General features: G+C 45.7%; 1 protein-coding gene across 3 annotated transcripts in view; it reads right to left on the reverse strand.

The window, feature by feature from the left end:
* PAK5 (p21 (RAC1) activated kinase 5) overlaps positions 1–14,366 on the reverse strand; it is a gene marked incomplete at both ends in the record, with an annotated part of 172,196 nt that overhangs the window by 13,279 nt on the left and 144,551 nt on the right. For all 3 annotated transcript variants that reach the window (XM_082305228.1, XM_082305229.1, XM_082305230.1), the window contains one exon: positions 2,962–3,759. In XM_082305228.1, the coding sequence (XP_082161354.1) occupies positions 2,962–3,759 (798 nt within the window). The remainder of the gene's footprint in view (positions 1–2,961; positions 3,760–14,366) is intronic.

A 14,366-nucleotide genomic window follows, 5' to 3' on the forward strand; every position in this document is an offset into this window, starting at 1 on the left:
CGAGACGGGCTCGCCTTTCAGTAAAGGTAAAACAGATTTCGGTTGGATTAGGTTTCAGTTTGCCAAAGTAAAAGGTGTGGAAGGGATGATTGCAACGGAGATTGCGTGGGAAAGGGTTACTCTGGTGGAAATCTCCAAGAGACTCCGTGTGGCGGTGACAGGCAGCATTTGTGGAAAGCTACTGGCACGTGAATGAGAAAACAGGGGAAAAAAGAGGGTTTCTGATAGTAAAGGCTTGGCTCTGCCTTCACCAGGCTGGAAACGTCCTCCTGGCGCAGAGTGCCTGCAAAATGCACAGCAGGAAAACGGTGGTGCTGAGCAGCGGCCACGTTAGATGGAGACCTCTGCTAAGTTACAGCAGCACGAGGTAGGGAAGGGGAGAGCAGAAATCAGGGTCCCTTGGAGGAGGGACAGGAGAGGGTCACGGAGAGCTGCTACCAAAAAATGACAGGGAAAGGAGCTTCGAAATAATAGGATCCGGTGTAAAAAGTTAAGAGGGCTGCCTGCGATGAAGAGGAGGGTAAAAAGAAAACATGCGGTACAGAGTGTCCAAAAATAAGCAGACCTGGTGGGACGAGTTTGATACCGTGTGACGACAGTGAGGAGACTCCGTTGAACAAAGTGGGACGTAATCTCTGTGTTGCGAGGGTAACACAGCAGCCACTGCGACCCCATGCAAGTGTTATTGGAGTCAGCCTGCGGGAACAGAGCAGCAGGGCAACACAGGGATGGGCTGGAGGGAACCAAATCTGAGCCACCGGCTTCCTACACCTCCGTGGTCCCACTGCACGATGGTGGCCAAGCCCCACGCAGTGGAAGTCTTATGACGTAATACCTCTGAAATCACTGATGATGAAACAGGGCAGACATCTGATTTATCTGACATCTACCACCAGCAAATAATACTGAAGTAAGTCTGCTCTTCACATTTACAAGCCAAAACGAACATCTTTGTTAAATGCATTTTGAAGCCGTACATTTTGAAGTGCCTGCAGACTTTCTCACTGCTTACTTTTTTCCCCCCTTCTAATTCTACTTTAAAGCCAATCTCATTTGTAAAATATCTGATTCGAGACCTGATTCTCATTTAGTAAGCCCATTTGATGAACCATTATCTTACTAATGCCTCCTTGAAAAGACGGCTCTTCAGCAATCATCCAAGACAAGAAACTGCTATTCACTTCCAGGAGCTGTGGACGGGTTTGGGAATTGAAACTGCTGCATTTAACAGTGAATCATCAAGTTTCAATAAACCAAGGCTGTAGGAGTGTTTTCGATGCTCTGAGGAGAGGAACAGCTCACAATGAATCTTGCACGGAGGCATCTTTTTTTTTTTTTATAAAAGTTGTTACTGCATTTTAATGGGCTATTTTTCAAAGTGTCTGGAGTGCTTTGAGTCCTGTAAAATATACCTCTGTCTTCTGCCCTACTGAATGCTGTAAAACTGGCAGGAGCAGGCACCAAGAGAGTCTACGAAGTACTGGGGATTTGTCCTTCTCCTTTCTAAACCCTGACAAAATGATTGCTTTAAATGAAGGAAACAGCAGATAGCCCATCCCAGGCTTTCCTCAAAACTTCCAGAACCCATGTTTAATACCACGCAGTTTAACTGCCCACACGCACCCCTCCCACCACACCCCCAGCTCAGGAAAGGCACGCAAAGAGACCTGGTAACTCTTCTACTCCCCCCACGATTTATCCTCAACCTCCAGAGCCCAGCTCTGTGCTTTAATGCAACGTGGAACAAAACCACATTGCTCTCCCTTTACCACGGCGTTGTAACTCTGCACCCCAGGATCAGCACAGCAGTCAAAACCTGAGCAAGCAAGACACAGGCACGCCTCTGGCATTGGGCGATCGTGGATTTGCAGAGACCTGGGACGACTTCTGGGTCTGCAGCTGGACAGGACCACCTTCTCCGTGCACAGAGCCAGTAAGAAAATGCACCGTTCAGATCATCATTAAACAGCAGAGTGGATCTCACCACCTGACAAGCTACCTACCTCAGCACATTTGGTAAGTCACAGCAACCCGAGACTGTTTCAGCCCTGGAAAAACGAGCTATCATCTCGGCGCCTGTTGCTAGGGGAACTCGGTAATGTTCAATGCAATCTACACTGAAGAAAAAACCCATTCCTTGCAGAGTATTAGATGTTTAAGCAGGTCATCATCGTAGCTACGTGACTAGACATGTAAGAAAAGCGTTATTCTCTTTACTGAACAAATAGTTACAGCAAACTATTGCAAGTAGGGAAGGACAGCTTGTATGGGTAATATTCCTCATGTGACTTAGCAGAGCACGCCACAAATCTGTGCAGAGGAGCTGCTTGTAGATATCGCAGTTGAAATGGTTTTTTTGCACCTTAACCCTTTTTTTTTAACTACATCTAAAACGTCTCGGGTGAGATAAGCTGCTTTGATTTAATTTCACTGCCTAAAAACAAAGCGGAGAGGGGTAAACCCCTACTCTCATTAGTGGCAAAGGGTTAATAACCCTTGTAATGTAAGTATAGCATAAATACAATATAAATACACAGAGGTTTCAGCCTTGCGAAAGCGTCTGATACACAAACCAGCCCAGCTTCTCACCCCCAGCCAAGATCTGCACAGGCGTACGAATTCCTAATGCTACAAAAACTGGTGAAGGACTTGGGGTTATTGGGAATCCCAAGTAAAACCCCCAGAAGCTGGGCATCTCCAAACCTGCCTTTTAATAAGTATCTTAAACCCACTGGTGCCTGACATCCATTTTCAGACACCCGATTAAAGCCGGTGGGTTTTTGCACCCGCCGAGCGGCAGCCACGTGGCTCCCGAGGACGTGACTGGCCGCGTCCAGCATCGTGTGCCCAAGCATGGCTCCTTGCCCTTAATGTTTTTGCACGTGTTTAATTTTTTGCACTCCCATTTTGGAGAGGTAGATCCCTGCCCTGGCAGCACTGTCACCAGGGATGTCACGTTACCTTGGGGATGCCTGCCGCGGTTTCGGACAAGCGGGGGTAGGTGTAGGAGCTGTAGGAGTGTCCTTGCTGGTGTGCTTTAAAAGCGCTTGCTCCGTAGGGCATGGCCGGCTCCTGCAGACCGGAGCCCGACCTGGATCTCTGCCTCATCGCTGGCTGAGGGCTCGCTGGGTCCACGTAGGATGACTTCGGCCTCTTGTCGTAGTCGTCCTTGCCCAGGCCATGTCCCCAGTCGCCGTCGCTGTACTCCAGCCTCTCCTTGGGGCACTCACTCTGCACTGACGCTCGGGACGGGGTGTAAGGAAAGGGATCTCTATAGTCCAGGGAGGATCCGCTGGGGATCCGCTGATACTCCAGCTTTAGACCGCCGTATTCCAGCGGTTTGGGCTTTGTCTCCAGGTGTGCATGGTAATCTGGGAGGAACCTGGAGAGGTCTGACTGCAGGGGTGTTACTTCTGAATAATAGATGTCCCGGGAAGTCACCTTCATCATGTGCCCGTTCTGCTTGGCAGCATAGCTCCCTTTGTAGTACCTGTCTAACTCTTCCCCGTAAACAGTCTTGTCTCGATATTTTTCCATGACATAGTCTGTTGTAGTGTCTGACTCGCTGGAGTACTGGGAATACGTGACATAACCATTTTCCTCCTGGTGCCTTGGCACGTGGTTTGCGTTTCCTTGGTGGTGGGTGGGAGGACTTTCCTTCCGCAGGGAATTGGATCGTGTCACCGAGATATTGTCAAACTCTTCCAGCAGGCCGTTGATTGAAGTATCCTTTCGAGGCTTATTTCCTCTAACAATAGTCTGGGAATAAAAAATTGCTTTGATTAAATACTGATTTTCGTTTAATATCTGACCAAGAAAACCACCAAAAAGAAAAAAAGTCTATGATTCACCCAGAAATACCCGTAGCGATGTGTTATGTTCTTCAGTCATGTACCTCAGAATAATCCATTGCTAGAAAAAAAATCTCAATCAATACTTACAATAGGACATGCAGAAATGAATAAACAAAGAGGGGTTAAAATCGGTGTACATTATAAACTGAGATTTGGCATGCAACCCCAAGACACTCTTAAAAGCCCAGTTTAAGAGGTGGATGTTCAGCAGATGTTTAAAACCACTACTTATTTTTTATTTGTTATTATTCAGTTGTCTACATCAAGCCAAACTGGTGGGCTGAATCTGACTTACAGGGTATGGATAAGCTAAACGAAAATCATTCAGCGGTCACTTCTGCATGTTATTTTAACAAACTGTTGGAATGGAAAGTAGCATGTAGTTTAGTAGGCACTGGGTTTGGGGTTTTTTTCAGAAAACGGTATGTTCCTGGGTAGCGGAATTACCACTGGGGGTTGCCTCTTAGTTAAATTAGCATAAGAGACACTTGGGGAAGAGGGAAAAATACTTAACTACATCTCCTTCTTACAACACACAGCATCCAGCAAACCACTGTGCACAACCATGGCTTTGGGACATCCACATCACAGATGCCATGTGGTGGCAGCGGTGGTGGCCCTGTTTGTGTCCTAATATTGCAAAGTCCTCTATCGATCCCCCAGCCATGGACAACAAGCGTGTAGGAATACCATGGACATGAACTTGCCCGCAACCCCCTGCCGATCCCTACTCCTTTCTGTCCAAAACACTGGTGCTCCTGGTAGGACGGGAGGCGAGCAGTGCTTGTTACAGCTCTCCTTCACAAAAGATTGACTATTTTTAGCTAGTATCATCTGAAGACTGTAACACATGGTTGCAGCCATTTCTCAGCAGTTGACTCCCATTGAGCACCGCTTCACATTTATAAACACCCCACAAGAATAAGATGTACAGATTAAGGGCTAGGGCCATAAATCAGTGCGGCTCTACCGAAAACACATTTGCTTTGCTGATTCGCTTCAGTTAAATATCTATGGCTGTATCTTATTTAACTTGCTGAGTTTTTAAACAGAGTCACTGTGGTCACCCCAAGGAGACGTCCCTCTGCCAGCTGCAGCCTGCCTATGTTGCACGGCGACTGTGGCGTATCGGACGCCAACCGTGGCGTATCGGACGCCGACCGTGGCGTATCGGACGCCGACCGTGGCATCCAGTCTGGCCACTCTACCTTCATTCATTGCAACGCTGACAGAGGAGGCTCTGCTCGGGGCACGGCGAGGCTGCTCCATCCCTGCTTGAAAGCATGCAGGGACTCAAACTTTGTCAAAATATGCATTTCATCATTAATAAAATCACTTTTTCACAAAATTAACAGCGACGTACTTCTCTGTTATTCAGCAAAAGGCAGCTGAGAAAAGCTGGGCTACAAGCAAAGCAGTCCTGACCTCACGCTGCTCCCTGCTCTGATTTATGTCCGTAATTACTTGCCTAGTTTGCTATTTTGAAGCTAGTGATACCGAAACAATAGGACAGCAAAAATAAGGGACAGCAAATAGATCACTCCTTTCACCTCCAAAGCCATTCAGCAAGACAAGAGGAATTGGTTTCATTCGGCTACAGCCTCTTTGGCAGGATGACTGCGTGATCATTCATATTTAATTATCACATAATAAACCAGCAACATTCGACAATGAAATGCATATAATTGAAAACAAGATTGAAATACCCAACTGCCACCCCGCTTCCCCTGTGCAAATGCATGCCAAGGAGTAAAATGCCAATTTAATACTCTCCGCGGGACTGGCCTTCACAAAGGAGGGGTTCCCTGGAGCAACCCGCCTTGTGCCTGCTCAAAAGGACCTCGGGGCCGGAGGGAGCCCCTGGGAGCAGAGCGGCCTCTTCGGTTACAGGGAAGAGGAGTTTTCCCTCTGCTCCTCCAAGCAGATGCTCTCTGGAAGCAGGATTTTTAGGTACCTTCAGAAGGAAGATTTAGAAGAATGCAGTCGAAGGTTTATGTGTTAGGGAATTCACCGATGACAAACCCCTGCAGTTTACGGATTTTCTGCAGACCAGGTGCATGTTTGGGACCCCCCCTTTTTGATTATGAGGATTTAAAAAAAGTACTAATAGTAAAATGGTCTTGTAGGAAACTCCAATTTTCAAAAAAAAGCATTTGCCACCGAAGCCTCAGTCTGATGAAGCAGTCTCGGTTAGCTCTGGGACCTCAGTGCTGTCTCATCCCGACTGATGAAGTTAAGGGGATTAAAAACTAAAGCCCTTTTGTTTTCTCCCAGCACTTTGAGGACGATCACTGGCAAACACTGACTTGCAAGGGTGATGGCTGTAATTCCTATTTGCTTCAGGCTACTCTCTACGAGTAAATTAAAAGGGCCAGTGCAAAGGGAGGATCAAACTTACCTGTCCCAGATGGACATTTTCCACAGAACAGTCAGTGCTTTATTACTATTAATAACAATTATTGATATTATCAATTATTATAATTATTTATTATTAATAGCAACAGTAATATTTCTATTTGCTTTGGCTTGGTTGTAAATTTAGCACTTCCCTTATATGAAAGGACATACTCCTCTGGCTAAATCAGACAGCCTATATGAGCTTGATTGTTTCCAACATCCAGCATTACTCCTATCGAAAGAACAGTAGTGTCCACAGAGCAGGTAATTTAGGAAGGGTTTCAGTGAGACCCTGTGAAATACGCTACATTGTCAAGTAGCTTGCTAGCTGAATGGAACTTAAGATGTTTACACACAAATCTGAAATACAGGACAATTTACTAGGCTTAAAAAACAAATTAATACCCCAAAGCAGGTATCATTCTATAGGAGTAATAAGAGTAATTGCTCTGTAAGGATGCCCACCAAGCATCAAAAAATTAAAAAATAACATCAAAGAAGATGTTATAAAGAATAAAACATATGTTGTGCCATGTTAACCTGTCCTGAATTCATTTATTACAGAGAAAGCATGTGCAGGGGCTCGCCAGCACCTGCAGCTTTCCTGGGAAGCACAGTATTTGCAGAACGAAGACAGAGATCGAGAACTGCCATAACCATGGCCCAAATTCCCAAACCCGAAAGCCTAATGTTGGCACCAGGGCCAGAAGTACCCAGGTTCAAAGGCATGACTTCAGTGTAAAGACCAAATTGCTGATGTGGGGTCTCTATTTGGGAACGCAGACTCCGGTTACTGCATCACCAGGCTGTGCGCTGCATTGGCGAGCAGAGGGAAAACCTCCTGGGACTGAAATACCACGGCAGGAATCACAAAAGATGGGAAATTCTAGCTCTAACTTAAAAAGCAAAACAAAAACCTTGAAAGAAAATGTAACAGAAAAAAGCTACATCAAAAGTGGTATAAACACAGTTATCCTGGTAATTAGTTTCACAGGAACCAGACTAGTTTTTGCAATTTTAAAGGCTTTATAAACTGAAAAAAACAACTCATGTTTCCATATAAGGAGGGAATTCTATTTTTATATATATTCTATATCTATTTATATAGATTTTTTCTCTTATTTTTTTTTAACCACTTACTGGTCTCCAAATTTTTAAACTTACAGAATTTCCGGAGTTGCTGCAGGCAGATGGTTAAAAGCAGAGCGTTATTCACCAAGGCTGATGGGCTAAGATTTATGAGGCCTTTGTTTCTGCCTATTGAGATCATGTAATGGAAACCTGTACAACACCCCGGCATGCACGAAAAACAGAGATCGAGCCCTACTGCAGGTGCAGCTTTCACTGGGTTCACCACGGAAAGACGGGATTTGCTATAGTCGATACCCCATGTTTATTAAAGGACGTTTTTCAGCGCATTGTGCAATTTAGGAGGGATCAATGTTACAATAGATGAAGGAGTGCCGGTGAATTTTATGCTACCGTTACCGTCATACGTTAAAATCAATGGGGCGCAATCTCTCTGAATTAAAGCACGGTACTCTGATGCTGTAGCTCTCATTTCATTTCCATTGCTCTCTGGACAGGTTTGGCGTTTGCTCTGGAGCCCGGTGACAGTAGACATCCTTCATGGTGTTTCCGTAGCGGTCTGTCCTCCGGTGATAAGCTATAATGGATCTGTCTGTAAGAAATGCTGTCTTGCCTTGTTTCCAAAAGGAGATGAAAAACAGCTTCTGCGCTCAAATACTGTATTAACCTTGACAATAATGAAGTGGGTAATTAACTGTTTTGCCCTAATACGACCTTGCATTTATTCTCTTTAAAACTACTATACTTTACACAGTCGTTAAGAATATATCATCCTTTGTCCTCCCAGAGCTGTGTTTTCAGAAGTCAATGAGGATTTAAAATCCCTGTGATGTGCAGGGTAAAAAAAAAAGGCCTTTTAAGGAAATGTCACTGTTATAAACAGCCCATCTAAACTCTGATTTTGCTTCTAGCTAGCTTCTCCCCTCATTTGCATTATACATAAACTAAAAGCACAGCCTATGCCTATCTGAAAATAATTTTTTTCTTAAGAAAAGGTGCATAAAGCACAGCTGGTCAAAGTAATCTAAGTGTAAGTGATGGACGTGACAGTAATTTATCTTCTTGAGTTGCAAGACATTCAAAGTATTTGAAGCTGTGTTCATGACACCACATTTTACTCCTTAGCGTAAGCAAATGTGAACAGCACTACCTTGGGGAGAATAACTGATCCTTGTCATCATGTCAGAAGGAAATCTCTGGCTTCCCCTGTAGGTAACAGAGTTTTCTAGCTGCAGCCAAGGGCGTAAGAGGTGTCAGGGGTCTGCATTTGATCCATTCTCACCAGGAGAAGAGGCTGTGAGATCTCAGAGCAAGCACAGTCCTTAGAGGACCTCAGAGTAGCTGGAGACCCTCAAAACTCCTGGAGACGGCCACCAGTGTGCAGCAAAAACTTGCTTTTTCCAGCAGCCCAGGGCCAACATGAGGTGGGCTCCTTTCCCTTGCTTGTGAGGCTAAATTTTCAGTCTGAGCTGCCATCCTGAGGGCTGACACAAGGACCAGGCTCAAAGAGGAAGATGGGAGATGAGAGATAAAGACTTCCCCATGGTCTCCAATGCCTGACTTTACATGGATAAGTAAATACGCTGCCAGGGAGAAAAAGCAATGGAAGCTGAAAGCCCAGTGTCTGGGGAGCTCAGCTGGGATCCAGGACAGCTGTTTTCAAGTAAGGGGACCCACTGTTTCACCTAAGGTTTTTCTCCATTGAATATTCACTTGAGGGCAAGTCCTAACCTCTGAGTCGCCTTTCCAGATGACGGTGTTGGAGCCATCCTCGCGATCCTACTGCGCTCCAGTGAATGCTAATTACACCCGAATGGGGAAGCTTCATGAGAAAGGACTGAAAAACATTTCTGTACCTCCACCCTCTCTTTCCCTCACCTGATGATGGCTTCATGGCAGGTTGTGCTTCCCATGCTCATGGCAGAAGTGCCCAACCAATGCTGCATTGCCATCTCTAAGAGACGAGCTTGTGCATCAGCCTAGGACATTAGATAAAAGACCATGTTTAAGAGAGCGCACGAGTCCTGTCTATTTTTCGGACAAAAGAGGTTTGGAGACAGAATTAAGGATTGGGTCTGTGCTAAAGTCACATCCCTCTCCTCTGCATTTCCTCCCACCTAATGTAGGTGCAAGTGTCTTGGGGAACTCGTTCGTACATTGCGCTTCCCAAAAGTCCCAGGGTTAGGAAGCTGGCGACTTGTCCCCTAGGACCTGGCACGGTGGCCTTAGCGTTGGGTGACCTCTCCACGCAGCCAGCAGACCTGCTCCTCACCAGCGGCCACCCCAGGCCTCTCTCCCTTTGGGTGCCATCTGCTCCCACCACCGGTGCAGGGTCCTCTTAGTAACCACGTCTACGCTATGTCTGTATGGTTGAACTGCAAGGAAGGTAATTGGATATATTTGCTGCTTTGAACTCTGAAACCTGGATCGTGCCAAAACCCAGCTTCTGGCTGTGGGACCACCAAACTTCATCCTGAGACAGAACTGGAGATGATACAAATTGTGCAAGTTAGAAATAAGTGCTGCATTTGGGCAGCTGTCTCCTGACCTCGGCAGGCAATGAGCAGATACAACCAGACAGATGGACAGGCCGGCACCAGCAACCCGCACCAACCAAACACCTCATTTCTGCATGGTAATACAAAACATTAACCTAAGTGGGAAGTACGCCGTACAGCATTACCCTGGAAACATGCCTTGCGCAACAGAAACTCATCAGATACGTGGCGAGAAACAGTGCGGGATGGGAAGAGATGTAATTTATCACTCTGCAGCCTCCAGCAGTGTTCTACGGGATCTGCTCCAGTTTTGATCTACAGCCTGTCTACAAAACGGCTATTACTCCGAGTTAGTCACAAGGAATATACAACAGACAGGAAAGTATGTCAGAACATTTCTTCCTGAAGCCTGTAATTTAGAGCTTGGTTTCCACCTGGAAGCCGCAAAATTTTTATCATTTCTGTTATGAATTCCTTTCCAATGCTATTTCATTTGCCCCCTAAAAATAATTTAAAAAAATACTAATCATTTCTGGTATCCCACAGTTCCCTCTTAGGCAAAGGAGTTCTGCAAATTTCACCAGTGTTGGATGCCTCAGCTGGGAGAGGAGGTACAGGTCTCTGCTCCCTGGACCAAACATGCACTTTACACCCCAGAGTCACCTGGCAAAACCACGAGCACGAGACCATGTCACCTGCCCCTTGCTGTGAAGCGTCTTCGCACGCGAGCCATGATCCTGTCTCATGAATTTCTCTAATCCCTTTCTAGGAGATCCAGAAATTCCTGTTTGGGACAGCTCTTAAGACAGGACCTTTCCCATGCACAGGAGAAATTAAATATAAATGAAAACCCCCAAAGTAAAACTCAGCCAAGTCCACCTCCGTGGTTTTGCTAGCTGGGAGGGCAGGAGCACCCAGACATGAGCCCAGGGGTGCTGCAGGATGTGCCGTGTCTGGGACGTGCTCATCACCAGAGCTGACTCAACATCACTGGATACGAAAAAGCAGGTTTTACTCTGTCCGCCCACTATCATTCAACAAGTTTTTCACCTCCCGACGGATGCCAATAGCAGCAGAGCATACAGCTTCTTTTTTCTGTTATGACAGAAGAGGCAACTGATACCCGTACCGACACCTCGCGGCAGGTAACACCGCGCTTTCCAGGGGGAGAAGGTCACTGTGGGTAACATCAGCTCAGAATACCTCCCTCGGAGAGGCTGATTTACCTCTTCTGTATGAAGCCTCCCCCACCATTCTGGTTTCCTTAATATCAGATGAGAGGTGCTGAGCTTGGGGGAGCATAATGCTGGGCTATCCAATGGCTGTGTTACTCCAGGACTGTGCCCTTGTCTCTCTACTAAATTCAATGGAGTAAAAAAATAAATCGTTCTCACAATTTCTCCTTTGGAGGAGGGATGGGTCCCAGAGACTCCTTCCTGTGCATCCACCTGTACAAAAACATCTCCCGCTTGCTTCTGCAAGTGCTACCTGACAAAACGCCGCGGCTGAGCTCTGCAATGCGTTTTGGTGGGGCTGGTCCACAGGGGCTGGACTGAACAGCTCAGATGAGCCGTCGTCGTCAGGTTCCCGCTGCTGCAAAACAGCTACGCAGAGACCCATGAAATACGCCCGTCTACGCTGCAGTCACATTTCTGAGCGCACATCGGCATCGCTGAATTTTTTTTGAGGCCGCACAGCGAAGTGACTGCACAGCAGAGAGCTGAGCTTGGTCATGTGCAGCCTTCAGGTGTGTACATCCAATTTTATCACATTAATTAACCTGATATTGGCAACAGCACAGTACAGGAGAGAAGCTGGGAAAACAGTGGCATGGCCACATGTTAATCACTGAAAGATGTAGACAATGATGATCTACATTGATGATGTAGAAATGGAATTTACTCAGCCTGAAAAATATATATTACTCACTGGATCAAAATAAAGGTACAGCTAAAGGTTTGAGAGAAGTGTAATATGCTTAACACCACCACTAGTGCCAGCTGTTTAAAATTCTTCAAAAGTAAAATGATGGAAAACTATAAAAAAAGGCTAACCAAAATGGCACTGTATAATTTGTCACCCTTCGCAGCAGTTTTAAAAGTTAGTTGCCATAACAACAAGAGCAACATTTCATTATAATCATATCCACCGGTAATTCTTTTGACATTTTAAAATATAGTAACTTTAACAAAACATTTTGTTTTAAAATTCCACTCAAATATCTACATTCTAGTAACTTTTCCCTTTTTTTTTTAATACACACAGTTGTTATATGTCATTTGAAATGCTATTAGAGAATATTAAATGTCAAAAATCATTGTTCTGGATCTACTTAAAACACATCAGGTACGTGCAATTTTACATGTAATATATGTACACAGATCTCTCAGACACAACAAATGAGTGAAATGTGACTGAAAAGTTTTAGTTTGAGTGAGGAGGTTAGTGTACTTGTTACTGAAGAGTTATACAAGCAGGGAGAGAAATGGAGAAATCTCAAAACCACAGAATTTCTATTTCATAGGACTTATGACGCTTCAAAATTTTCTTTTATCCCAAGACGAAACGAAAAAGCAAAATGTCCCACAAGATTAAATTCCTCAAAAACATTAACTGCCGGAATTTTAACTGCCCTCTTAATAGTGCTGCATTTTCCTAAGGCTGATGGCAATCATTTCAGCACAACAGTACACAGAGTGGACCTGCTAAGCCAAAAAGCTGTGCCAAACCACACCAAAGACTGTAGTTTTTTGGCCACATTCTGGATAAAATCCATCCATCAATGTCAAAATTCCCTATTTTGTCAATTTAACATTTTCTGGGAAGAAAAGAAAAAGATCGCTGACTCGGAAAGCCTGTGCCCAGCCCTGTTGATGAACACGAGCAGGACCAGGTATCTTGTTCTCCCCCTTTCAAAGCCACATCATCTGCCAGTGCCTCTGTGCTAATGGAATTTTTTTCCCCCAAGAAAATTGTAAAGCAAATTCAATAAGATTTACTGAGGTATAGCTGTGGTTCAGCGACCGCTGGTGTGGGTTCTGCACCATGCAGCATCCCGTGGGGTTACGGGGGAACCCTGCAACAGTGGCACCCCAGAGCTTTCCAACTGGGCTGACTTCAGAAGCAGCTAAAAAACACAAAGCAAAGCTGGGGATGTTTGGGCCAGATGACAGAAATTCTTTCCTCCAAGAAATACAACTGTTTTTGAGTCTTGTAACACCAAGACAGCAGCAGAACGGAAACTCGTGATGTGTGACAGCTCCAGGACCAAAGTTTGCCGCAGGCGCGGCTGTGTGGGACTTGAACAGGTTTACGGCCAAATAAAAATGACACAATTAACAGCAGTTAATAGAAAGCAATGAAGCTCCAGTGTCTCTAACTGGTACCTAAGAAATCTCAGCTTGGGAACTGGTTTGTACCTGGATGTGCTACGGAGGAGACAGGGGAACGACGCCTTCTGCACTACAGCTCTTCATCCTCAGCCACGATGCAGGCGCAGGGAATAGGAGATGAAGCAAGGGGTGGTGGCAATCCTGATGCGCCTTTCAGCTCTGGCATCACCAATTTCTAAGCAAAATGCATTGCAAAAATGCATCTTAAACCAGGAGTGAACTGACTCTGCTGCCCATCGCTCTGAACTTGGTGCAAGCACTCGCATCAGTGGAGAAAATGCAGGGAGGTGAGATAACAAGAGGACCCTACAGGTGCTTGGAGCTAGCCCAAATGGCTGTAGAGTTTTCTGAAGCCCTCTCTGCAGCCACAAGACAATCATCATCATCCTTAACGTTGTATCCACCAGTGGTCCCTACATCTAATATTTGCAGCCTAGACTGTTATTTTTCCGGGGGAGGCGTGAGGAAAATAAAAGCCCGCTTTTCTCAACAAAGGCACAAGAAATCGCAAGCGGTAAATGAACACTCAGCCACCACCTCCCCAAATACTTCATCCTCAATAACCTCCTGCTACACTTCACGGGAGCTGTGGGTCTCCCACACAGTGCTGACGCTGAGGTGCCCACCAACACTGCTTCTACTCCACAGTCAGTATTTTACATCTATACGTGATTAGTGCTGGGAACTGGTGGGCACAACATTGTGTGAGTCTTCCCAGGGCTGATACGCATTGAAAAAAAAAAAAAAGTCTTTCTACAACCAAGGCGCATGACACCATTGCAGACTTTATTCTAGGGGCCAGAAAGGCGTTGGTGTGGGATCTGCAGGGCGAGAGGAGCCCTGCGGTAGGGTGAGTGGTGTAAAAGACAGTGCCTCATCATTTCAGTCTCACTTACCACCACGGTACAGGGGTACTGACTGCCACCATGGAGAATACAGCTTGCTCTTGAACAACAACGCCAATTAAAAAAGCCTGGAGAGAGGGACAGCCTGTAATTCATAAAATCACACCTCAGCGTAAACCGCCTTTGTAGCTCAGATGACATTCCCCTGGATGAGGTTCCCCTCGTGCCCTAAACATGCCCATTAATAAATGCAAGGTTGATGGAGCATTAACCCAATTAATGATCCCGCCA

This window comes from Platalea leucorodia (assembly GCF_965183815.1).
Source record: "Platalea leucorodia genome assembly, chromosome: 3".
In the NCBI taxonomy this organism is placed as follows: Eukaryota; Metazoa; Chordata; class Aves; order Pelecaniformes; family Threskiornithidae; genus Platalea; species Platalea leucorodia.